The sequence below is a fragment of the Scaptodrosophila lebanonensis genome, unplaced genomic scaffold (assembly GCF_003285725.1).
Source record: "Scaptodrosophila lebanonensis strain 11010-0011.00,11010-0021.00 unplaced genomic scaffold, SlebRS2 tig00000165-arrow-arrow-pilon, whole genome shotgun sequence".
Taxonomy (NCBI): domain Eukaryota; kingdom Metazoa; phylum Arthropoda; class Insecta; order Diptera; family Drosophilidae; genus Scaptodrosophila; species Scaptodrosophila lebanonensis.
In genome coordinates, this window is record NW_022060599.1 from 665,184 (window position 1) to 692,345 (window position 27,162).

The following is a 27,162-nucleotide window of genomic DNA, read 5'->3' on the forward strand; positions in this document are numbered from 1 at the left end:
CCGTTTGTGTTTGTTTTAATAGAATTGTAGCAAAATGCCGCCTGACGTCCAAATAACGTCCGACAGCGACTTAGAGAGCGTATTGCAGGATTTTAAATTGCGACAAACACGTCGCGACAGCACAGGACCAAAATATACCTGCAGCATTGCCGGCTGCGATGAAAAGTTTAAACGTCTGGATCAATTGGATCGCCATGAATATCACCATACGGGCGTTGTAAGTGAAAAGAGCACGATATTAACCAGATTTAATCAACCCAACATGTCTTACAGAAAAAGCACGCCTGCTTTTACGATGGCTGTGACAAAATCTACACCATTATCACGCATTTAAAGCGTCACCTCCGCACCACACACGAGCGTCCCGACTCTGCCGCGCAAAAGACGGTGAAATGCGCGCTGGAAGAATGCGACAAGATGTTTACCTCCGCCAGCAATATGCAGCGTCATGTGCGAGAGGCTCACGAGCATCCACGTGAATACTCTTGCGCCTATTGCGAAGCGAAATTCACACAAAAGTTAAAGCTGCGCCGGCATGAGATCACAAAACACACGCAGGATTATCCATACAGATGTGGCAAATGCAGCCGAGGCTTCTATCAGAAATGGCAGCAGGAGAGTCATGAACGGAGCTGCAAATTGTATTCCTGTGACAATTGTACGCTTAAATTTGAAAAATGGTCGCAGTACCAACGACATTGTCGTTTGACTCAACACGGCCGTAATCGCCATAAGTGCGGGCACTGTGATCGCTGTTATGACAAGCCCAGTGATTTGAGTAAGCATGTAATCGCTAAACATTCAAAAGAAGGAGACGAGATGGGCTCAGCAATACCGTTTGTTTGTAAGGAACCCAATTGTACCCGGGCCTATGCTTATGAACGCAATCTGCGCCAACATGTGCTCACAGCACATGTGGGAAAACGTTTTGAGTGCCAGGCTGTCAACTGTGGACGTTGCTTCAGCAGCGCCCAAAACATGGCCAAGCACTTGAAAAGGGACCATCCGAACACTGGACAAGTGCAAAAGCTCAAGGAAGAGCCACCGCCCAAAAAGATTAAACGTAAACAACGTAAGGATGCTGGCAAGCCCATTAAATCAAACTTATCCAAGTTGTCTGGCCTAGTGCTTGAGAAGGAAGTGGATGGGCGAGTTCGTGCTCGTGACGTATCGATTCTGGACAATGTAGCTCGTCAGCTGGAGCTGCAGATGCCTCAGCCGTTGACAGAAGATGAAGAGGTCGGCGGTAATGATAGCGAAGATGATACTGATAAAGATGAAATGGCCATAGAGAAGCTATTAACTGAGACGCTACAGGACGAGGAAGAAGTCGTGTAGCTTTCATTTTCATGTATTTAATAAACAAAATTTTTTGTAATAGACACACATTTTGAAACGCACTACAAAAGAGAGTGGGTGGGCGTGGCAGGATAGAAGGACGGCAGTCGCAAAGTGGTTTACAGTGAATTGATGATCTTGCGACTGCGCATTTGCTCTTGCCAATGATCATATTGCTGCTGAGGCGTCTGTTGCTCCGGCAAATAATAATGCTCTGGTGGCTCACCTTCCTCCAGACGCACAAAGTAGTGACAATGCTTGTACTCTACACGTCCAAACCGTCCACGTCCATGGCGACGGATGCCCTTGAAGACACGACCTTTGCCGACAAACGACTCAGCTTAAAATTCAGAGAAAAATAAGTTCGAGTTAGTTGAGTTTAATGGAAAGTATATGGGAGTTGCTGGTTATTCACCTATCCACAAATTGCTTTTATATTCCACATTATGACGCTGCACAGCCATCTCCTGGGCCTCCAAAATGGTCTCCTTTACATCTGTGGCCCCCTTTTTGAGCACAAAATTTAATTGCTTCAACGCCTCATCCACAGACATGCCACGCACAAAGGCGGCAATATACCACATCTTATCAGGGCTATATTTAATGTTGGTGCGCATATGGCAAACATACTGTAAAATCAGGAGAAGATTAGACGTATCTACTGTCATTTATCGAATGGAAATGGGCTAGATTAAGTCAAATATATGCACATTTGATAAATATGCAATTTACTGTGAAATAAAGCCAACGATTTCTAATCTCTGGTTGTAATGAATGGGAACTCACCGCTTTGCGGGGCTCCTCATCCACTTCTTGTGGCGGATGCACAGTTTTATTGTTTTCCAGCCACTTGCGTGGTCCATGATTATGTTTATTCCATTTACTGCAAAGGGCTCCAGTTCCGCCAGCGCTGGCTGCCGTGTGCAAATCTTTTCCATTACTTAGCAATGGGGCGGTGACGGGGGAGAGTATTTTGCAGGTGGCCAGGAGTGTCGTCGTTGCTGTTGTTGGCAACTTATTTGCAGAGTGCAGCGTCAATTGGCCGAATTGCTTGAACATTTTGTGCATTCTGCCTAAGTATGGATGACCGGTTTATATATTTAAATAATTTTTGAAAAATTTATTAAAGAAATCAACGCGAAGTGCGTGCCAATCGCGTAACCTGCCCAGCAGCCACAGCTGAGCGTAGTGTTGAAAAATGATAAGTTCATTTTAGTCGATTGTAATCGATAGCTACTCGAAGATAAGTTGTTGTGGAACCCTAGATTTGCGGCCAGTGTAGCCATTGTGGATTTTTTCCCGTCAAATGTTGTTTTTGAAATGAAAGCGGGAAAATATTCGAAATTGCGGAAAGCGGCTTTTTTAAATGTGGCTTTTTAAAAATACGTTTAGAAGCAGCGCTGTGCCTAATTGTTGCTCAGCATACAGCAATAGCGCAGATTGACCTTTTTTGAAGGTGCATACGAGAACACAAATCTAAATGCGTAAATATCATTTGAAATGTTCACCAAGGTGATAAAAAAAAACCTTGGAAGATACATTTCTTGTACAAATAAATGTAGCTTTTTATTACTCTTTTTTGGTAAAAATTTTTGCTTTATTTCATCCTCCTTCTCGTCAAAAACAGTTTTTTCCATCTAAAGAGTTGGCAACACTGTTTCCGACCAACTAACACAAATAAAGCCCCTTTATCATTCAGTTGCGTATTTACAGTCAGACGCAACAGTTGTGCGCGTTAGGTTTGTTACTAAACATTGAATTTACCGTTACAACGTAACGTAAATTAACAAAAATTTACTATCGGCAGATTTATATATTTTTTTTGCTTTCTTTTTAAATATAATTGATAAACAGAGCTAGAGAGAGAGCGAAATGAAGAAAGTGATGAAAAAGTGCAAGTGATTAAGAAAAAAAATTGAAATATATCAAACGCCCGACCGACCGCACTATAAATAATTTGCCAGCCATTCAGATCTCGCCGACAGTATAATATTGCCCGACTTGCGCGATTGTTGCCTTTGTCAGATGATGCTTGATACGCGAATTGTTGTTATTGCAGTTGTAAACAAATTTGCATTTTTGTCATAACTTTTTACAATTCCTAATGCAAACAATTGCAACTTTTCACGCCATATATGGCGTATGTGTGATATTTACCAACTGTTTATTTTCTTTATAATTAATGCACCTGAAAGATGAACGAATATGCCACGAAGATTAAACAAGCATCGTTTACATACATACGATTGATATAGCCATGTTCGTCTGTATGAACCCCTATAACTTTTGAATCACGACAGCTAGGGACACCAGGCCAGCCATACAGACTTGTCCTATCCATACGCAGATCAGGTTTATTAAAGATCAAATAAAGCCTGAATATGTTATATAGCTGCCGCGGGCACGATCAGAGAAAAAATGTCAGTTAGTGAAATATTTTTTTTAAATACTATATTTAATTATTATTTTTTGTTTTAGTAATGTCTCACTGTATATTGAATGGAATCACTATATTTTTAGCTGCCATCGGAACAACCAGGGCAAAAGTTACACTTAACAGAAACAGCGAAAAATTAATCTGATTTCGTGCTAAAAAATTTGTTTAAATTGGTGTTTTTAGTGTACATAAAAGTGTAACATATATAGACGCCTAATGTGGGTATATGTGTGTGTGTGTGTGGGCGTGTAACATACTTGTATATGGGCCATAAATGTTTAAGAAAATACACATAATTCGCGGTATATTTTCTTATTTAGCTCTTTGAACATACATACAAGTATTTCCTTAAGTATGGATTTTTATCACAAAAAATGCACTTCTTTTCGACTCGGGGCCAATGTTTTGAAATTAGCTTTTAATTTGCTGCAGAGTAACGGAAATTACTTACATCTTTCATGCCATATGCTCCGACCCACTCACTTTACTTCGTAGCTATACATATATGCTAGATTTGTTGCCCACACACAACAACAATAACAACAAAAATAACAACAACTACATGGAGAGAATACGAAAACAAAACATAAGACATAACCAGAAATCGAAAGAAAAAAAAGGCAGAAACTAATGAAAATTATTTTAGTTTCGTTTTTGCTATCAATGTTTAGTTTTGGCATTTTCAGCTCATCCCCCCTTCTTCCCGCCATTCGCCACCGATCTCTGAGTAGGTGGTAGCCGCGAAGCGTCTAAATACATATGTGTGTGTGTGTGTGTGTGCATCTGTGTGTGTGTGTGTATCTGTGTGTTCGCGTAAAGACAATCTGAGAGACAACGTGAGATACAATCTTCAGTTTTCGTTACCTATCCGCCGTGTTGGGAGCTCCGAGAACGCTGCCGAACGTACATGTACATAGTACGTCTAAAATACGGGCACGGGCGTTACGTATGAATCTATTTTTTTCTTTATTTATTTAGTTAGTGGAATGTAATTTGCATAAAGCCATCACCTGTGCCGTCAATATTTGTTTTAGAGATGGCAACGACAGTTTTTGGTGCTAAAAAAAAATATTATAATCATGACTGAAAATAAAATGTTTCGTGCGCTCAAACAACTCTAACCTTCACACAAATACACACACGTGAAACTATATATACACGCAGCCGCTAAACATTTGGCGCTCTTAATTATGATCTTTAATATACAGTCGTACCTGTTTATTGTGAACTTCCAATTTATAGTTGGCATATTTTGCCACATTTGTGGAGTAGAGCTTAAGTTACATTCCGCGATAAAAGGCGCATAGACGGAGAGAAAAACGAGTGGATTGTTAAAGTCGTATTTTAGACCGACTCTTGAGTACTCTGTACCCACACTTTTGCACGCTGCCGCCATTCAACTAATATAAACTGTGATGTCATTCGTATGACAGCTATATGATGATATGGTGCACCGATTTTAATATAACTTTGGTTCATAAATTTCGTTGAACAAAAAAGTTGTTGGTACTTTGTCTGATTTCTGCACTGATCGATATTTTATTATTTCTGAAGTTTTTATTTTGGCCATATAGTAAAAAGTTGTATAGATTTCGTATTCATTTCACAATCGCCATTGATGCTTAGCCACTATTTCATAAATCATTTTTTTTTATATTCTTATGTCGGCCAGTAAGCTGCATTTTCAGTTTAAAATTTGTACATTTGTACTATATATGAGAAATTAAATAAAACCCTTACAACAAGAATATGATTTCCTTCTTATAATGATTTCCATCACCTTAACCTATTCCTCGTAATTTTGAAACTTTAAAGTTTTTACTTTATAATAATGTTAAATTAGAGAACATTTTATTTATTACTTTATAGGCTGTTAGGTTTTCCAAAATATTAACTGTGGGTAGAACTTGTATTTTTTTTTTTGAGATTTTACGAAATAGCAGAAAACCCCTTTGATTGTGCCCGCCTGTTTAAATGAGTGTGCCTGAAAATTTGTCAGATGTAGGTATTTTTAAACTCTGGGCGATGACTAATGCACACCTCAGCAAGATGCTGTCTTTCTATATACATATATGTACATATATATGTGTAGAAACGTAAAATCGTATATGTATACCATATGTACTTTTTTATAACAACACAATGGGGCGCACTAGAATAGGAATGTGTTACATTAATATGAAATTAATGAATTGATTAATTAACTAAAAATCCACTTAAAGGATTGGGCATAAAATATAATAGATATGATTTTTTAGGTAAGAAAGCCCAGCGAGTTTCAAATATGTTCGTGTATGACTGTGGTACCAAGTGGTACGTTAGACCAGATCTAGGTATATAGCTTCGATATTCGTTATATTATTAAGCATTGTCTAGGCAGCTGTATGCTTCGATTAGTTGGGTTTTCTATTTTGTTTCGTTTGTATATCGTTTGTTTAACCCTAAAATTAGTTGTAAAATTTTTGTTTTTCAATTAGTTTGAAAGAAAACGTTCTACTTCCATAAACTTGGAGCTCATTTGGTTAATGTGCTTCCATTTCCATTTCTCTGACCCGCACTGTCAATATCTCTGGAATTGTGTATATTTTTGTACATTCTGTTTTTTTTTTCTTGTTTGTTTGTATATACAAGTATTTGTTGGATGCTGGGCGCCAATGGGCTGTGCGTTAGTTGGTCCGTTCTATCTGTATGCGTTCTACACAAATCTCTCAGTTCTGAGTATCTACGGCAAAAGCGTTTCGTCCGTCGATGTAGTTGTATCCACATCCACATAAGCGTTTATTTTTAAAAGATTGTGATCATTGCGAGCTACCAGCTCTGTATGTGCGTGAGTGTGTGTGTTTACCGTTACACAGAAAATTATATACGTCTATACATATATATTGGACTATTGCAAAATTTGGAAAGCTGAGCGCGTCTTGCCGTCCAGCCGTTAAAAAATACATGTTATTGGAAGATTCGCTTTGAGAATTTTTTACGAATTTATTAGCACAGCCGCTGTTCGGTTCAGTGTCATTTCAATTGTGTTGTTTCTTTTTTGACTAAATATTCACACACACACACACGCACACACACATACATATGTGTTATAGTATGTATGTGTGGGCCAAGACGTGGGTCTGCATATTAATGCCACACACATACACACGCACACACATAAAGACAGAGAGGCGGATACTAAATGTATCTAGATATGAGTTGTAGCGTCTCGTTGACCGTCTCAGTACAACAACAACAAAATTAAAAAAAAAAACCGATCGAATCGGACTAACAGAGAGCCGGCCAGTCAGTCAGTCGGTCCGTCCGTCCGTCCGTCCATCAGTCAGTCATTCATTCGATATTCAGTCATTTAGTTGGCCATATGGCGCGCAACAAATTCAATTTCAACTCGTTTTAAATTGCCACACACACACACATACATACATACATATGTATATATGTATAGTTGTGTTGTATGTATTTGTCTATGAATGAAATGTCGTTATGGCGCCCACACACACACACACACAAATTTATTTTTTTGCACACACACAACATATTTTTGGTTTTCTAATTTTGCAGAGCAAAAGTCATCATGCCCCTCCTACTCAATTGGCAATTGCCCACACTTTCAAGAAATCAGAAAACATACTCATATATTGGATTATCAGTAGAGCCATTTTGTAATTTAAAGAACTCTCAAAATCATGCTTAAATCGCTTATTGATGGACATATCGAAATTCTTTTTCTCTCCTCCAGTTTGCAACCAGTTCTTCCTTTGAAAAGGGGGCCAATTATTGTGTTATTAGTATTGAAACGATGGTTTAGTCTTTAGCTTTTATTTGATTTGCAATTAAATAAGTTAGTTTGTGTGGCTGTGAAATATCTGGACAATTGTTGGCTTGTCAACATTTTTGAAGAACTCTACTGGGATCTGTTGTGAGTGTGTTTCCATATTTGCTTTATCCGATTTGCTTGGGATTAGAGCCAAACTCTTCACTTGGGTTTGGTGAATCATGGTTTCATCTTCAGATATAATAGCAAACGGTGGGATATCAACATTGCATTTTATTCACCTTGGGATAGCATCAGACAGTGTTATTATTTGTAACATAAAAAGATTGTAGAAAAATATTCGAAACGTTTCTAAAAAACTGTGGGATCCCTCCAAGTCATAGGTGTCTTTATATGTATTCAAAGATTTAATGATTTCTAAATATTATCATTATTTCTAAAAATAAATGACATCTCAATCAAGCGCTCAGCATCCCAATTAACAGGTGGTCCTAGTGAATAATAGAGTTCCGAATAATCGAGGTTCAATTAGATTTACTTACGCACCTCATAGAAAACGTGTAGCTTTTCTTATATCAATTATTTAGTATAAAATGAAATTAAAAGTAGCATATTTTTTTAAATTCCAAGTCAAATTCAAGGAATCTGGAGCAATTTAATGAATTGCAAAATTAAAGAATTGCTTTGTTAAATTCTTTATATATGTGTAGGCACAATAGCTTTTGCTTAACTTTTATCAAAATAATTGCTTAACTACATCAGGGTAGTCATTAGCTTTTTGCATTTGAAAACTGTGAACACTGTCTCTTCTATACTGTTGCGATATAATTTAGCGTTTTAATTGAAACCAACCTCGTCTGCTACTAACTACCTACGCCTGCTTAGGGGAGAGACATTACAGATATGATCTACTATATACTATATATAGTATGTAATAGTTGCACCTGAGTGCCACAATTCAGGCTTTGGCCGCCCACGCTATACTCTGCATCTCCCATAGCCGCTTTGGCGACTACTTATCATTGTTGGTTGCTGGCTTTGCAAAGTTTGCATCGAATTCTTTTGTAGTCTCTGCTTTTATTTATTTGAGTAACTTGTTTCGAAGTGATTTCATTTTTTTGTGGCTTTTTGAGAGATTTCTTTTTGGCTCGTTACGTCAGCAAGATAATGACAAAAATGCGGCAGTCGACAGAATAGAGTGTCTAAAGAATCTGAAGCTGAGCGATTCCATTGCTTTTGGTTCTTTTTCTGGTCGATGTTGTTGTTGTTGTTGTTGTGAGCGCGCCAAAAAACTAAACAAGCTTTAAATATTAGCTGGAAAATATCGTATCTTTTTTTTTTTTTTGGTTCTTTCTTAACAAAACTTGATTTTTTCAAATTGCTGGTGTGTTGTGCGCGCGTCTGTTGTTCTTTTGCCACACAAACACACACACGCAGACACACACACACGCGCACACACGCACACACACATCGGCGCACGCACACTTGTTGGCGTTGTTTTTGTAATTTCGCTGAGACAAGCGCTTTAAGTTTTTTATTATATGTAGTTGTTGTAGTATTTGTATTGAAGTCATTTCGGCCAAGGTCGTAGTGTTGGTGGCGTCGCGACAGTTAAAAAAAATAAAATTAAATGAAAATCAACACAACAACAACAACAACAAGAACAGCAGCAAATACAACAACAACGATCGCATATGCGAGAAAATGTTGAGATCACAAGCAAAAAAGAATTAACAATAAATTGTACACTTGTTTGCGTGTGTTTGTGTGCAACATTTTATTACAATTAACGAAACCCTCCATCCATGCAACAGCAATTGAAGCAACGAAAATGATGCGAAAATACTAAAAAAAAAATCATCTTTTAATTAATCGAAAAAATATATAAAAGAAAATTACAAAAAACAGTGCCATCAAGACGGAGCAACAAAATAAATTGAATTCAATTCAATTGAATTTAATAAATAAATAAAAGAAAAATAATCGAGCGGAACACAACAAATATTACACAGTAGATGAGTAGAAGTACAAGCAAAATGATGATGCTAGCGATCGCGCTGCTGTTATGTTTGCTGCAATCCATCCAGAGCTATAACATCGATCTGCCCAGCTATGTGAGACATCGGCACGCCCCCAACTCAATGTTTGGATTCAGCATCGCCCTACACAAGACGCGCAACGACTTTTCCAACTTCAATTCGTAAGTACAAATCCAAACTGCAACTATAGACATATATCTACATAAATACTATATATATATATATATATCAGAAATCTAAAATTGAACAATACATGCTATATAGATCTTCCAGCTATATCTCCATAAGCTTCGCCACTAATGTGAAGGAAATATAAAGTAGTGTTTTCTTTCTGATTATACTATAATGATCTTAAAAAAAAGTTACTTCAAATTATAAATATTTCTTGTACAAATATTAGGAACACTTAAATTATGCAAGACACGTTCATCCCATTCGAGATATAATATACAAGATTTTGTGTAGGAAAAATTTTAACTTTACATTTTTCCAACACCTAAAAATTTATTACCACTTCCAAAGTTTACTCAGAAATAATGTCCCATCATGTAAAATTTAGTTTTCTACAAAGCAATGTTTTCCAAACTGTTGAACGAAAATGATAAACTTTTTCTAATACCTCAAGAAATACTTTAATTTTTTTTCCTCACCTTTTTAGGCTTTATGTATGTCTAGGGAGTTTTAAAGTATTGAAATTTTTCATCTTCGCCTCCTAGAAAAGGTTCTTAAAAAACAAATAGCGAAAAAAAAGAAAAACTTCATAATTTCATCATTTAGCACTGGAATTCTGTTTAACAAAAAATATACACTAATTTTTCTAAGAACTATTTCCTTAATTAAAAAGACAAAAACAATATTTTCTAAATCTTGACATCTTAGTAATAAATACTTACCATATTTTCTTCAATTAAGACCTGCTTTTATTAACTTGTGCATGCTTTTCTACCAATTAAGCTTCCTTTTCTTGGATTAAAAGTAATTTGTTTCCAAAAAGGAACTGATTTTAACCCTTTTGGGACAACTGGGACGATGCAGGCCAGAAAATTACCATTCGTTTTAAAGCTGTTCTTATTTCTGGAATCAATATTACACAAGTATCTCAGACTTTTTTATTGAAAATTTCTGAAAAGAAGCTATCGATGCATGCATGTCAGAATGTCTGGGTTCGACGACATCGTCGAAATTCCGTCTGATTGTATGCATTTTTTGGCGGTCTGAGAGTCTGATTGATATCACTATCGGTATTGAATTTATTCGTAAAAGAAAGACATAAATTTAAGAACTAAAGCACCCTTAATTGCTTTTTGAAATTGGTTTATTTTGATCCAGACATACCAGAAGGATTACATTGATTTCTGAGTTTAAGAAAATGAAAAGAATCAGCAATTTGTATTATCATATAAGTCAGTTTGAATTTCAACAAATCCTGAGTAAATTAGTTTGAAATTAACTCTCAATGCTTGCTTCTGATTATTGTACTTTACCTTCTCAATTCATTTCTTGTGTAGACGAGAATAGGAATCAGGCAAATAATTCTAAAATATCCTCCATAATGTTGGAATTGTAAATTTGTTTTTTTTTTCTAAATTTCTAGTAAGTTGGACATTTTTTTTAAAAGGAATTTAATTAACCAATCAATATTACGATTGGATAATGTTAAATCTTGAAGACTGACTCAACTTTTTCTTCTTGCTGCCTATTCCTCCGTACATACATACATACGTACATATATATATGCAGATGTGTGTGTATCGCTTCCGTCGCTCACATTGGGAATGTAAATTGAGATTTGGGTGCAATGCCGCACGTCCGGTGTTGCAAACGACTTAAAGTCGCTCACTGCGACCCTGACAGACGGACAGTGACATATGGATATAGTCGTACATATACATATATACTCGTACATGCACATACATACATACATACGAGTATGTCTCTTGGGGAGAATTCAATGCCAATGCGCAAGCGCGCCGGAAATAATGAGCCGTGAAATAATTGTAAACGCTTCTGACATCAGTTTAGCCGTCAGACAGTTTCATAACTTTGAGGTAGATAGTACACATATATATGTATGTATGTACATACATTAATATACTGACATATGGTAGAGTAAAGTTTGAACATAAAATGTTTCGACACTTTCGGGTTTTTCTTGGTTTTGCGGGCTGCTGCCTGATAAGTGTCTGATAAGCCACCAAATCAGAACTCTGCAGCATCTTATCTCGAAGAAAGAGAGAGTGAAAGGGAAGCACAAAGAACTGTAATGATAATAAAACTTTTAACTTGACACGCCAAATAATAAGTGTTCTTACTGTCTAAAATATACTTATGTATGTGCGAGTATATTGAAGCTGCTTTATCTTAATGACCCGCACTGGCTGCCCAATATATATGGTATATATGTATATATACAAGTACTTAGTATTTTGCTGATGACCTCAAAGGCGGGGAATTGAAAATAAAAAACAAGCTGAACATCTCCCTAAATCCTACACCCCCATATAAAAAAAAAAAACATCATCATCATGATATTATACTTCAACTGACGAATGTGATATTTTTAAGCTGAAATTCGTGATTATTAAGACTTAAGCATATTTGTGAGTATCTGAACATTCCTATATTATATACATATGTACATATGTCTGTGTATAGATTCCACACCTTGGACTTCATTTGCCGCTCATGGCACATGCTCCATGGGTGAGCTGTCATTCTCACTTTCTTCATCTCTTTTCTCTTATTGTTTATCGTTTCTCTCGAGCAGCAGCTTCTGCATTTGTATTTTTTGAAGATAATTTGGTTGATTTTTTTTGTTGTTTTTATTTTTGCTGTTGCTGCATTCTATAGCATTTTGTTCTTGTTGTTGTTGTTGGTTTAATGCCGTCTTCTTGTCACATCGTTCAGCACATAAAACGCTAAATGCCATTAATTTCAATCAGAGCAAGCGCATCGAAAATTTATGGACCCAAGCGTGTCCTATTGCACTAAATTACATTCATACATACATACATACATACATACATACATACATACAGATACAGTGGTACAGTGGAGCACCATTAAGATAAAACCTAACACAAATGAGAAGATAGTGCAGTGATTTGTAGAACATTTTTATACTTGTAGATGTATGTATGTATTTACTTGTAAATGCTTTTTCAAGACAACACTATAATTTTCATTCTAAGGATGCCAAAAGCTTTTTAGTTTTTCAGAAGTTATTTTTAAGTAAAATGGTTTGGTATTACAATTCCTATTCCAATTGAAGTTGCAGCTTTGCTTTAGGAGGTCTACTTAAGATTTCTTGAAGAGCTCATCGCATTCTTCCAGACTGAACCAATGCTGAACAGAAGAACATGCTATCAATGGCAAATTAGTAAAGGCTTGAATTGGCACTATTTTGATTAGTCTGTTTTCTTCCAGCGGCTCTCAGCTCACTTAAACATTCTTGCATCATACACGTCTCAAAAGACTTCACCCGCTTGATCTTCGGGGTCAACTAGACTCCTTCAAATAACATTTAATTCTAATCTTCGAAGCCCCATTTAAGATGTCACTACTAAAGGCACATGAACTAATTTAATAATTGTCCTTTTAGGGCAATTAAACAAAGCAACAATTTGAAAATAATATGAGTCTGTCTTCTGTTTGTTCTCAGAGCCTTCCCTTTCTTTGAATTTGTAGCTAAGTGCTCTTCTTCAATCCTTTGAATCCATAAAGAGTCTTTCTTACCCAAATTACCAACCGACTCGCTTCACAGTACATACATATATCTTCCTGTACGATCTACAAGCAATTTGGAAAGCTACGAGTAATTAATTATCTCAGAATCTATTGTAGAGTATCTAGACTGTATGAAACCGTTAGAGAGTTGTGGATTTCTCTGCGCATATTACCTTTGAACCGAAGCGTTATTAACCGATCTATGGCACATGGAAATATGCATAAAAACGCTTGATGGCAAGTTGAGGAAGGGGTGAGGGGAGGGGGGGGAGTGGGGCGGGAACTGTGGTGCTAAATAATGCGCATTCAACTGCGCTTAAGTTGCTGTACGTTTGTGTGTGTGTATGCTGGCCATGCCTGTTATGTGAGCGATAGCCTTTTGATCTTTGAAAGTTCGTCAACAGGCGAGGGGCGAGCGGACGGACGGGCGGACAAGATGGACCAAGGAGAAGGAGGACGACGAAGACGGCGACGAATGGATCGACGGTTAGACTTTTAGACTTTGCTGCTTGTCTGTCTGAGATGGTTGAGCGTGTTAATCAGCTGCCATTCACACACACATACACACATTTACACACACATACATATACACACATGCAGATTGACTTTTCACACGTTCATTGGCTGTACATGGACAGCTGGGAGATATGAGGCGTCGATAGCTTCTATACCTTGCTCGGGCTAGGCTGCAAAAAAAAAGAAAAAAAAATGAAGCAGAAAAGCACTAAAAAAAATAAAATAAAGCCCATGGAGCTATCAAAGCCGCAGCATCGCATCGCGTACGTGTGGAAAAATGTGCCGACTTGTTATTATTATTGTTGTAATTTATATGACTTTAGCTTTTAAGTGCACTTTAAAAGCCGCATTTCTTTATTTCTGCACTCTGCTAACTAAAAACGCAGCTCGCCCCAATCTCAATGTTTATATTAATGGCTTGAAGATCATCTGCTGTGGCAGCACGAAGATTATTTAAATGCAGCGTTAAAATGTTTACAATTCAATAAACAGACACAAAGATAAACACACATACACACACACACACATTCACAAATACACTCGCATACAGATTCAAAAATGTGTTCAGTGCGTGCCCAATTCTCAGCTTACAGCTCACAGTTCACAGCTTCCAGCGCACGAACAGGTAAACTTTGAGATATGTATATACACAGATACATGCTTATACATGCCTATCAAGTATGTACGTTTGTATGCATGTATGTATGTCTGTAGATATTTATATACGTAGGAAACTATAACGAAACATATGCGTGCCCGCAAATTAACACATACGTGTATCTCGATGCTGTGCGTCTCGTTGAGTGATACTCGCACGGGCTTTGAAGGGCAAGCACTTTTGTGTGCCCCCTGCCCCCTCATCCCTCTCCCACTCCACCTCTAACCCTCACTTCTAAACCACTACGCACACCTCACACCCCACTTCATCACACTCAGGCGATCTTAAGTGCGCTAAAAGCTGAAAATTACCTGACTCCATTGCCATATACAAAACATGCTCAAACAAAAAGCTACAAACAACTAACAAGTAACAAGAAAACAGACCTGAAATGCGAACAAACCGATCACCTCATACACTATAAAGCATTAGGTGTTGCTCTTGGAAAGTTTCCAAAGTCTAAATGCTGGTATTATCTTAAATATTAATTTCTAAAACAATTTTTAAATGCTCTCTAAAATTTGCCTACTCAAGAGCTCTGCTAATAATTATATCCGACACATTGCTATACATTTTCAATACTCTGGAACCTGTAAAAATTTAAAAATATTAAATTTTGAACCAAAAAGATCTTTATCCAAAAACTGACATATTCAAATCATAATCAAAATGTATACCATCAATCATTTCGGTATGAAATTTTAAGCTGTATTCCCTATAATTTCACAGAAAGATTATAACTAAGCAGAGATTTGTTGTCTGAAAATGCTGGACTTGTGATTAATTGGGACATAAGATTATAGCTACTCAGAGTTTGTACATTTCGATTGAATATCAATCGACTTAATTAAAATAAGATTGCGATTAAAGCTAACTGAGATTAAAGAAAATGTATATGCAATAAATAGGAGGCTCATCCCAACTGAGTGGGCGTGAATTCACTATTTTCTTGGTTAACTCTCAACTTTGTCTTAAAGTCTTTAGCATAGGACCTCAATGATCTATCTTTCTTTCACATATTTATTTTAAATAATTTTAATTTTTAGCAATTTTTATTATTTTTCTTATTTCAAACACAAAAATGAAGTTTATTAAAAAAGTTCTTCTCTCAGGTTTATATATTTTGGTGAAATAAAAAAAAAACTTTAAAATAACTGATATATAACATCACCAAGTGGGCTGAAAAGAACAATTTAATTCAGTTAGTAAAGAAATCGAATCCAAAATATGAGCTATAATTCTTAATTTATAAAAACAGCTGGAAGAGCACGTTTTAAAGCAAATTGCAAAATAAAACCAGAATAAAAGTAGTTTAATAATGTCCAATATTTTGGAGGATTCTCTTTTTAAGTTCTCAAATGTGACTATCGAGATATACTCGTATATAAAATTAAAAGCATAGATACGAATACCTTAGAACGCTTCTTGAAGCTACAGCTTCAGCTCAACTTATCTCTCATCTAGGCCCAGCAGTCTTGTACGATGTAGCGCTACGAGAGCAATAGTATACCCTAACCGTTTCTGGAAAGTGTTTAACAACGCACACAGAATAAAGAGATAATTGTGTGTTAAATGCGTGCAAACAGAAGAAGAAGAAGAAAAAAAAAAAATGCTCAGCGTGGGGAGCGGAACAACTAGACTAGAGAATGGGGGCGGGGACTGTTTGGGTCCCAACCTGTGGCGGTTTCTGTTGAAGTGGTCCACGCCAACCTTTAGATGGTTGTACGAGTATGTGTATGTGTGTGTGTGTGCGTCTCAGTGCATACGAGCATATGCAACTAGTTGTGGTTATTGTTTATATGGCAAGACATCGCCGATCTCGTCGTCGTTTCTGTCTCTGTTTCTGCCATTCATCTTGTAGTGCGGTTTGCCCTGAAGCTGAGCGTTGAGAGCAATTAATAGAAGCTAATATTAAAGCTTTGTAACTTTTACTGCATTGCAATTGATTTAACTGCAATACACTTGCAAAAAAGAATGATGAAATTATTCAATTATTGACCCTGACATTTTATTTTTCACTTGAAATATTATTAAGATTGTAAGCATATACAAGAATCAATTGTTTTTTTAAAGCATTGCACCTCTGAGTTAACATGTTCCCTAGAAATCATTTAGTTGCCTTAATTTCTGGATTATATATCTAAATTTTCACAAACAGTGCTTTGGATGTTCTTAACTCTAATTCTCTATGAAGATATGATAGTTTTTTTTTTCAAGAACTACTCATATTTAGTGTGAAAAGGCAAAAATAAAATTTATATCTAATGAACAGAAGCTATACAAAGGCGTCTCCGACATGTTCCATAGAAATCTGGGTACTGATTCTTCTTCTTGCCAATATTAGGTAATAAAATCTCCAAAAATGTTATTTAGGTTAGTCCATCAAAAGAATGGAGCAAATCTGTACAAATTGTGGCCGCATGTTCTTGAAAACTATTTACCATTTGAAGAAATGTTGAGGTTTTTTTTGACAGAAACGGTGATATGGAAGGGGTCACCAGAAGTTTTAACAGTGCATGGCACAGTTAACGGCTGCCGACAGAGAGCGAGGGGAAAGGGGGGGGGGGGGGGCAGATAGAGGCAAATGAACATAGAACGCACAAATGGCTGCGCTATTTACGGTCAAGTGTGGCGGGCACAAGGCTGACCGAACGACCATACGACCAAACGATGAAACGATCAAACGACCGCACGAATGGCGATACAGCCGCTTCACCCAATTCGCCAAATATGTAACTGGCCATAAGACGCAGCGAGACCATGCCAGACCGTTAGACAGCGTACAGGTGCTGCCTAACTATCTGGTATTGCAGCCACCTTGAACCACACTTGGCATCCTACTATTCGCTCCTCAAACTTTTCTTTCGTTGCCTCGCAAGTTTCCTTAAAGCGGCCTGCCAGCTCATTAGATGCTGCTCCATGGAACGCGACCAGCGAGTCGCCTCTAAGTGGGTTACCATGTTCAATGACCGCATTCGATTTTTACTTGCAATTATTATTATTATTGCCATGTCTGCTTTCTTGGCTGCCTGCCTACCTATCCACCAAACAATTCTACTTACAATTACCGTTGGCTCGTTGACTTAGGGCCCCCGATTTACTATCTATTGCATAATGGAGTCTACCGCTGATGCAACTTCTAGGGTTTACTGCGGTTGCAGCTGCTCGGCGGCTCGGCAGCTAGTCGCTCGCTTTGTTGTGGTTATGAAATGCCAAACGGCGGCGGCGGCAGTCGAAGACAATGTAATTGATTTGAAAATACTTATTGTACTTTGGCATTTGGCAGACTGGCACCCGTGCAGAATTAAAAAGACTTTGTTTACACGGCCATTTTCCAGATTCCATATGAATCCCCTCTACAAATGAAATTATTCAACTTGATGTTCCCGCAATGCTGTTGCTTCAAATATTCGTTTGAAGTAAATGAAAACACTTTGAATTGAGAATTGGAGTTTGATTCAAAAATACAATATCTGAAAGCATTTCAATATGTCTAATTAGACTTAGGGGTAGAAGTTTTCAGAACGGAACAAATTAATTCAGAAAATATTTAGTTTGATGGTTTCTTCATTTCTTTACAGTATAATTCCCACTCTTCCATTGTGTGCTATAAATTTAAGCTGTGAGCAATTGAGTTGTTATTGTGCCCATAAATATGTGTAAAGACAAATTAGTCACTTTCTATTAAAAATATAATTTAACAATGAAACAAAAAATATTTTCGCGTGATTCAGGGGATTACTAATGCGCAATTAGTTAAAAAACAAAAAAAAAAAAAAAACATCTGACGTTAACCAAATAGCAAAAAAAAGTAAGTAAAAAGCAATGAGTATGAAGGGAAATAATTACATTAATACCAAAATAATTTAGGTTTAGATATGTATATACTAGTATGGAAACACTTTTCTGCTGTTTGAATATTTCATGTAGTTGCTATCAAATGTTTAAACAAATACAAAGAGCACTAACTCTTACATTTGATATATGTACTTGTATGTTATGCTTTGTAAGAAATGAATCATTTTTAATTTTTATTCCAACTAAAAGATGGATTCAAGTTGTTAAAATAACAGTATAATAAAATTGAAAAAAATAAACAATGAACAGTTTTCGGGTAATTGTTTGAAAAATCAGGCAGTTTGATGGAAATCCTCCGTGTGAACTAAGCTTAATGCCTTATGCTCTCTGTGGGCCATTTAATTGCCGCTTGATTGCAAACCAAGTAAGCGAGTAGTAACACAAAAAAAAGATAAAGAGAGAGAGAGAGAGAGAGGGAGTGGAAGAACGACTTGATAAGGATCAGCAATGATCGCCAGCATTGACAATAAACAACGGCAAATGTGGGCAACATTAGTTGTGTTGTTGCTGCTCTTCTTGTATTTGTTGCTGTCACTGCATCCTGTGCCTTTTGCCTCGCTCTGTAATTTGTACGGAAGTGTCAATGTGTAAAAAAGGTGTTGGGAAAACAGACACACACACACACATGCACATGCACATGCGTAGAAAGACAAACAGTCGGACGGACCGAAAGACGTGGAGTGGAGGGCACATTTAGGTAAATGGCTCAATGAACGAGTGCCACACACACACACACACAAACACACAAATGAAAATAAAAACAAACGTCGACTTAGGGGTCTTTTGGACATTTCGACATGGATATGGATATGGACACGGTCATGGTCGTGGTCGTTGTCGTGGTTGTGGTGATGGTGACGGGGCGTGCGATTCCGAGTTCTGAGTGCATAGCGCAGGCGTCACGTGTGAACGGTTAGTTTTTCCACCATGTGTGTGTGTGTGTGGGTGTGTGTGTGTGTGAGAAATGAGGCACACACATGTTTAGCGCCCTCAACTGAAAGGCTGTGTGGCGGGCGGTCGGTCAACCAAGCGGGTCTTCCCCTTCCAAGTGACTTGGCGATTTTTGTGAAATGCATTGAAATGAAACGAAATGTAATCCTTTATTTGAGCATTGCACTAAATTAAAAGGTTCGTCTCCACAGTGCTTGTGAAAAGTGTGCGCCTAACTTCCACAAATGGCTTGAATGTTAAAAATCTTGAGTTGAAAAAAGGACAGCATAAATCACATGCCAGTTAATAGTTAACAAATTCTTCCATAGCATAAATAGTTTATGTTTAGCATAAATGTGTTTAGGTATAAAAAATGTTGCTTAAATTGTTTGCAGAAATCCAAATATTCTACAGCTTAGAACAGCGAATAAGTATGGCAAAGTTAGGCTCTAATTTTGTGTCCAAAAATTTAGACACGTCCATTCCATTACCATAAATCTATTAACGGTTAGATGGGAAAATATTTTTTTACACGATTTTGATATAACACGGTTTGAAATTTAAAAATTTCATATACTTATATTTCTTTAGAGATAAGGAACCAATCACCTATTTTTGCATATGATCAATGTATTTTTCTACACGGTTGTTTCTGGAACCAATCAACCGTTTAAAAACAGAATTAGGTGTATCTAAGAAAGTCATGATAATCATAGCTCACAATATTTTAAAACATCAACAATTTGTTTGTCACTATGCGAAATTAATTCGCTGGTTTATAAGATCAATGCAGCCTTTTATCACTACATGTATTGCCAGCCATAACGATGTAGAAATGAAAAATAGAAGTTGTCTTAGCGTAGCAAAAAATCAACTAGATGGTAGAAAATTTAAAAAATGGAGTATCATCTTTCGAATATATAATACATTCATACTGTACTACATAATCAAGTAAGGCCGCTTTTCGATAATTGCAAATATCAATGGCAGTCAGTGTAGTTGCATGAGCGACATATTTATGCGAAAGGCAAAGCGCCTGCTCCAATTCGAACGTCGCAGCAGACCTGCACAGCACACATGCGGGAAGGGTCGGAGTCTGGCAGGCAGGCAGGCTGGCAGGCAGGAAGCATGCGCAGCTTCACACGCGCACCCACACAACACCATAGACACGCACGAGAGTTGAGCTCAATTGTGCGCACTCGGCCTGCTCTGAGAGTCAGATACAAATGGGCGACTTCACCTTCAGCTTCCCCATCTCCATTCCCTACGCCCAACTACCATTCTTCCTGTGTGCTGCATAGTGGAGCAAAACGAAGATGCTTTCTTTAATGTTTACGCTTTTTTTCATTGATTGTCACTTATTGATTATCACTTATATTATTATACACTTGGAATAACATACTTGTATTAATCACCACAAAATAAAACTACATACTTCCTAATTAATTAATAGATTATTATAAAACTGGAATATTTTGTACAATTTAACAAGACGTGGCTTGGAAATATAATTACCTTCTTTAAGTTTTTTTGCCAGCTTTCCAATTTATTTTTACAAGTCAAACAAATTTTGTTATTAACAAATTTTAATTATATTCATACTTTATTTAATTTTCAATTTGTTTTGAAATAAGTTTTTTATTAAAATTATTTAATCAATTAATTGTATTTTAAAAAAGTCCCATGAAAATTCAAATATATATTATAATATATATTAATTCTTTTTTTTGCACAACCAATTAAATAGATAGAAAGGCCTTAGGCATATACTATTAAAAGAATTTAGGTCTTATTTAATATTTTTTTATAAGTTTAATAAGTTTTGTAATTAGAGCAGAATCACGCTCGGACGTATTCACCTCAGAAATTAAGAAGAAATTTTGTTTATTTCCTTATTCCATTAAATACCAAAAATATCCCAATCGATATATACTATATGTATATATTTAAAGACGGACATTAAATTTTGCAAAATAACAAATGGTATTTATTATTTTCTTTCATAAGCCTTTGGTGCGATAGAATAAAAATTTGTAAATTTTTTTTGTGTTGCAGATTGGATTATTGAGACCAAACTGTATTATTAATAAACTGATTATTGCTGTAGAAGGTTGCATTTTGCGTCTGATTTTATTGTTGTTACTTTTTTTGTGACTTTGTGCCACTGTGCAACGAATCGTCGGTGACAAAGGCCCGTGCTATCCTGTGGAACGGATGCTGTACATGTGTGGTTGCTGCTGTGTTATTTTTGCTGTTGTTGCAATTGACTTGCTGTAAAAGTCAGAGTCAAAGAAGGTACACGCACACACACGCACACACACACACAGCCATATACATACATACATACATACATATGTATGTGTATGTGTATGCATATGTACATGACTATAACAATTTTCGAAAAATAAGTTTATTTTTAACATTATTTTTATTGCAAGGCGCTGCGGCTGCACGCGACGCGACGCTGCAGCGCCCATTCCATCCAGTCTGTCCTTTTATTTTTTCTTTCTGCTGCCACTTTAACATGCAACACGCGTGGCATCGAAGACGCGGCGAAGACGATGTCGTTGAGGACGCGTAGGTTTTACGAAAAGGCCTACGAATGTTTTTCTCATTATGGGCCACACAGTTCCAGTTAATTTGGGTTTCCTTATGGCCGCATCTTAACAATTTTCAAAAGAGACATTTGGCCGTCGCATGTGTGCGGAAAATTGTTCGATTGGAAATGCGTTTCGGTTCATGCCACGATTTCCATGCATTCTAATTGTTGTTGCCCCGCTCTGTGGCCTTGCTGGGCCAAACAGTCAAACAGCCGTACAGCCGAACAGCCGAACAGACGACTAGCCAAACGACCACGAACGGCAACTATAATTGAGATATTTCCCAACAACAAGAACAACAACGGAGGCAGCAGCAGACAATTGAATAGGAACAAATTTTCCTGGCGCTTCTGACACGCGCCCGCCTTTTATTTTTGTTTTGTTTCGTTTCTTTTGCTTTTTTTTTTTAATTGAGGCGCATTGATTTTGATTACAATACGCAACGTATGTAAATTTATTTTTAGTGTTGTTGTTGTTTCTGTTGTTGTGTCTGTTGCTGCTCTGCCGCCTCTTCTCTGGTTCATTGCACACTGACGCGTGCGGTCGCTGGGCCCAATTTAAATTTTGAAAAATTGCGCAAACAGCAACAACAACAACAAATTCGCTGCGCCAATTGGAACGACAAGCACTGTGGACGAGCATTGTCTGTGGATTACATACTCGTACACACAGAAATACCTACGAGTATATAATATGTACCACATATATGTACAGTATCTGTATCTGTATCAGATGTGGAGGTGATCTTGACTCGGACCACTTGGAATATTCTTCACGCCCTGTTTCTAAAAGATGGAAGGGCAACAAAATAGGTTTCAGCTGGCAGTCTGTTTGTAGGAATACCGGAACTGTAGACAGCCCTTCAAAGTTAAGACTTTTCTTTTTAATATAAATCTATGAGTTATCATCAATCATAATCAATAAATAAATACATAGAAATTATGGATGGTTCTTTGGACACATTGAAGAATGCTCTTCAGATTGTAGAAAACAACATTCGATTAGAAACATAAGAGTTTATGCGAAACATAAATTCTACCTTTTAGAAGACACAATGAAAGAAATCTTAGAAAAAAAAAATTAAATTAAAAACAAGTAAAAAAGCTAAAGTCGGGTGTCCCGACTTTGAAATACTCTGTACATATGTTTACAATAATTATAGAAAATAAAAAAAATTAAGAAAATAAAAAAAAAAATTTGATCGATTTTACCTCTCTCGGTATTCGAACTCACGTAAAGGGTGTATAATTGCACATTTACATAGCAATTGCGTCTGTGTGAGTGTATGTATGCCTATGCGCATCTATTCGTGTCTGTGTAAGCATTTTCGCAGTCAACCAAACAGCAACATCAACAACAGCCGCGGGCAGCGCTTGAGCAGCGCTTGAGCAGCGCTGCAGCAGCGCTGCATCAGCAAATATATTTATGGCTATAACTTCTTGTTAAATCGGTCTATCATAATGAAATTTGGCATACGGACACATAATAACTAACTGGGGGTATTTCCAAAATTTTAGTTCGAAATTCCAAGAATTACGGGAGTTACGATTTGCGGGGTAGAGGGGGGAGGGAGGGGAATTCCAAAATATACATTTTCTGCGTATTCACATAAGGCATCTGGGACTAAAATTTGGTGTTCCTAGGTCTTATAGTCTCCGAGATATAGGCGATTATACGAATGGAAAATCGGGAAAACCCCCATAGGGGGGAAGTGGGGGGGAAAATCAAAAAAATAAAACAAACTCGTATAGAATACACACATAACGCATCTTCGTGCAAAATTTGGTGTCTCTATCTCTTATAGTCTCTGAGATCCAGGTGTTCATACGGACGGACAGACGGACAGACGGACAGACGGACAGACAGACAGACAGGGCTAGATCGACTCGTCTCGTCATGCTGATCAAGAATATATATACTTTGTGGGGTCTGCCACGCCTCCTTCTGCCTGTTACATTTTTCAGCTCCCGCAAACCTAATATACTCTTGTACATTTCATGTACAGAGTATAATTAAGGGAATTAGAATGAAACATGGCTCGAATTTCGCGTACTCTTTCGATGACGAGGAACAACATAAAATTTTATTTTGAATACTATATACCTATTTCAGAGCAGTTTACATTTTAAGTGCTCAAACAATTTGACAAGAAGGAAGGAAGAAAGGCTTAAGCTGTACTTAATGAATTTTTACATAAGAAATTGTATGTTTTTCCTTAGCATAGCTGCTTCATTTGTATCTAGTCCCAGTATCCACTATAAACATAATTTTCTTCTTCTAGCACTACAACCCTTCTAGCACTACAAACTAAGTAAGAGTCGACTTACCTCTTACCCATAACTTATTTTTAATTATTTTATTTTAATGCCCGCATTTCAAATATCTTAACCCATACCAAGCCTTGTCGGAGCTTAGGGCTATAGTGTTGCTATTCTAGGTTTTATCTCTTCTTGAAATAGTCACTTTTCATCTCGGCAGTACAATTTTTTCTTTGGAATATTCTTCCCTGGTAGTTATTTCTGAGTAGTGGCAGACAATCAGTCTCCGGTCTTGCGCCTTAAAAGCGCGAAGATAAGTGGTTCGTTTCCAAGAAACGAGATTAACATTGCAGTTCGATTTAGCTTTATAAAAATAATATCGCCTACAACTTATCTTGAAAGTAAAGCAAAAAGCGGTTCTTTTCTTTCCCTCTACACGAATATTATGAAGAATTCCTGAATTATTTGGGCCAGTGAATAATTAAGAATGTTAATATTTGCACTGCAATAATAATGCAACAAGAATGTCGGATGATGTCACTTTAGAGAGACGGCGATTGTACAAATTCTACAGTGCAGGTCTTTAGTTTTCTACGGCCATATTTGAAATAATTCCGTTCATACTTATTGGCATATGGTAAGAGTAAATGTCAATGATTGTGGTTTGATTTTAAGTTTGCGTGGGACTGACTCGCTCATTCATGAGACCTTCACAGGTAAGAGGGCTACGAATGAGTCAAAAGTATTGTTGGTTCATTTGCATTTTGTTATTCATGCTTGGTTCACAATATTTTTGGTTATGCGTTCATTCACTAAAATGCAAATGCTGACCAAGCGATTGCAATGGCCAATGACCAATGGCCAGGGGCACCGGAACGGTGGGGGCGGACTTCTGGTCGAAACCTGTTTTGTGGCATTCGTTAGCGCCTCGTTGTCGGCGCTGACATGCAAATGTGTGTTAATAAATTATTATTAATTATATGTCTATATGCCACATGCTGTACTATACAAGTATGTACACGCTGCCCATGCACTTGACTGATCTCAGCCGGTTTAGCATTAACTAATGCTTAGCTCAGTTATGACATCAACAACGGGTGGAACTCAGGAAGCCCTCCACTAATCGGATCGTTGCTATTCTCAAGTTCAAAACCAAGTTTGTAATCAATTTCAAAAATCAACCAAAGGACGGTTGATACCCTTTTAGCAGAAAATAGGAAAACTTGCAGGCCATGAATCAAATATTATACATATAAAATTATGAATAATAAGAAATTTCGTTTCAAGAGAAGCGTTTGCGGCTTTTCAGAATTGCGAATTGGGTTTTATCGACTTCAGATTAGCAGGGAAATGTTTTCATTTGAATTGATTTCATTTTAGTCTTAAATATGTTGGCAGATTTCTTCAGAAGACCCGAGTTAGAACAAAAGGCTCTTTCGAAGCCGACACACTTTGAAAACATAATCTCTTTTATTCTTAGATAAATATTGTAAGTGTCAATAGACTTATATAAAAAAAAGTTAATTATTGATAACAAATTAGAAGTTTGTTTTTCTTAAATCGTGAAACAATTTCGTTTAATTTGAATTTATTTTAATTAAAACTTACTTAAGCCACAAAATGTTGGCAGCACTTAATATTTTTCTTTATGCTGTTAGATCTAATAAGGCTGGATTTTCTCTTTATGCTCAGAATCAGTCAAAAATGCTTATTCCAAGCTAAAAATCTAGTTTCAAGTTAAACTTTGTGAGTATGGTAGGTTTTAATTATGCCAGATGCTTCGTTTTTTATTTGTTGAGCTTTATTTCTATTTCAATAGATAATAAAATCAAAATCCATACACTGTGTGTTTACAACTCAGCAGAAAACCAGTTTGAAAGTTCTAGTCCATTTTACAATTGAGGCTTATTCGCAGAAGTAAATTGAAGTAAGATATATAAACTATTAATTACCTATTTCCTCACTGGACTTCAGGGGTGCTTAACTAAATGCCTGAGTTTTTCTATGTCTTGAGGATATCCTTGCATTAGCGGTCCTTCTAACTTACACCCTTGCTAAATTGTGCTCATTTACATTTTGTACTCAAATCTTTATTCAAAGCTTAACACGAGCACACAATTTGAGAATTAACTGAGACCTAATCCAGTAACAAAATTAAATCTAAGGCTTCCTTCCCTTGGTTCAAAATTAATTTTTGAAATATTTTATTCTTGTTTCAAACATCTGTATGCCAGCATGCTATTTGAAATTTTCTTTGCAAGATGATTGGATGCGACCATTAAATTGAAGTTTGTTTTCTATTGGCACTTGAAATGTTTTTATTATTACTCTGTACGAGTATTACTTGTTTTTTTTTTTTTTTTTTGCAACCATCCCATAACAATTCCGTTTCGTACTCTCGTCTTGTCTTTTTTGCCACTATAGTCGACCTCATTCACAAGGCCGACATTGTTAGCAACTGCCGCTCAACTTTCCCGATGTGGATGTGGATGTGGCACGCATCTGTGCAGTTTTTGCTCTAGCCAAGCGTCAAATTGTTGCATGTGGGTGCAGATAAAAAGAGTCGGTTATCGGAATCAGCTGTGGGGGTGGAGAGGAGTGTAGTGGAGTGGAGTGGAGTGCGAGAACGAGAGCGAGAGCAAGGGCGGCATTTTCATTTTTAATCAACTCTGAAGTGTTTGATTTGGCATTGCGGCCACAGTGGTTGTTGCCATTGCTGTTGTTGCTTTATTTATGTATTTTCATTTTTATTATTTTCAATTTTAATTAAGATCCATTTGCCGCTGCCCGGGGTCTGGCTGATGCACCCTAACAGCCACAACTCAATGCCTTCAATGGTTTTTGCCGCTTCCGCAATGAATGCTAATGACAGCTGTCAATGTTCATGGCATGATGAACTACTCTACAACAACAACAATTGCAACAACAATGTAGTGTTTAAAGAGCGAGGGATAGATTGAAAGAGAGTGTCTCGTCTAGGGTGCAATGCCACCACCACCCGCCGACGATCAGCACTCAGCACGCGAT

General features: G+C 37.0%; 3 protein-coding genes across 4 annotated transcripts in view; 2 read left to right on the forward strand and 1 right to left on the reverse strand.

Annotated features, from left to right (window-relative positions):
• Positions 1-1,384, forward strand: LOC115629798 (zinc finger protein 782). The gene is made up of 2 exons (XM_030526360.1): positions 1-217; positions 274-1,384. The coding sequence occupies exons 1-2, from the start codon at positions 35-37 to the stop codon at positions 1,336-1,338; spliced, it is 1,248 nt and encodes a 415-aa protein (XP_030382220.1). The 5' UTR covers positions 1-34; the 3' UTR covers positions 1,339-1,384.
• LOC115629799 (39S ribosomal protein L22, mitochondrial) lies at positions 1,336-2,503 on the reverse strand. Its single transcript, XM_030526361.1, has 3 exons — positions 2,125-2,503; positions 1,754-1,967; positions 1,336-1,678 (listed from the first exon to the last, which is right to left on the reverse strand). The coding sequence occupies exons 1-3, from the start codon at positions 2,404-2,406 to the stop codon at positions 1,458-1,460; spliced, it is 717 nt and encodes a 238-aa protein (XP_030382221.1). The 5' UTR covers positions 2,407-2,503; the 3' UTR covers positions 1,336-1,457.
• Positions 2,504-4,638: 2,135 nt separating this feature from the next.
• LOC115629836 (integrin alpha-PS2) overlaps positions 4,639-27,162 on the forward strand; it is a 62,930-nt gene continuing 40,406 nt past the window's right edge. For both annotated transcript variants that reach the window (XM_030526412.1, XM_030526413.1), the window contains exons 1-2: positions 4,639-4,721; positions 9,365-9,750. In XM_030526412.1, coding sequence (XP_030382272.1) covers positions 9,566-9,750 — 185 coding nt within the window. In that variant the 5' untranslated portion in view covers positions 4,639-4,721; positions 9,365-9,565. The remainder of the gene's footprint in view (positions 4,722-9,364; positions 9,751-27,162) is intronic.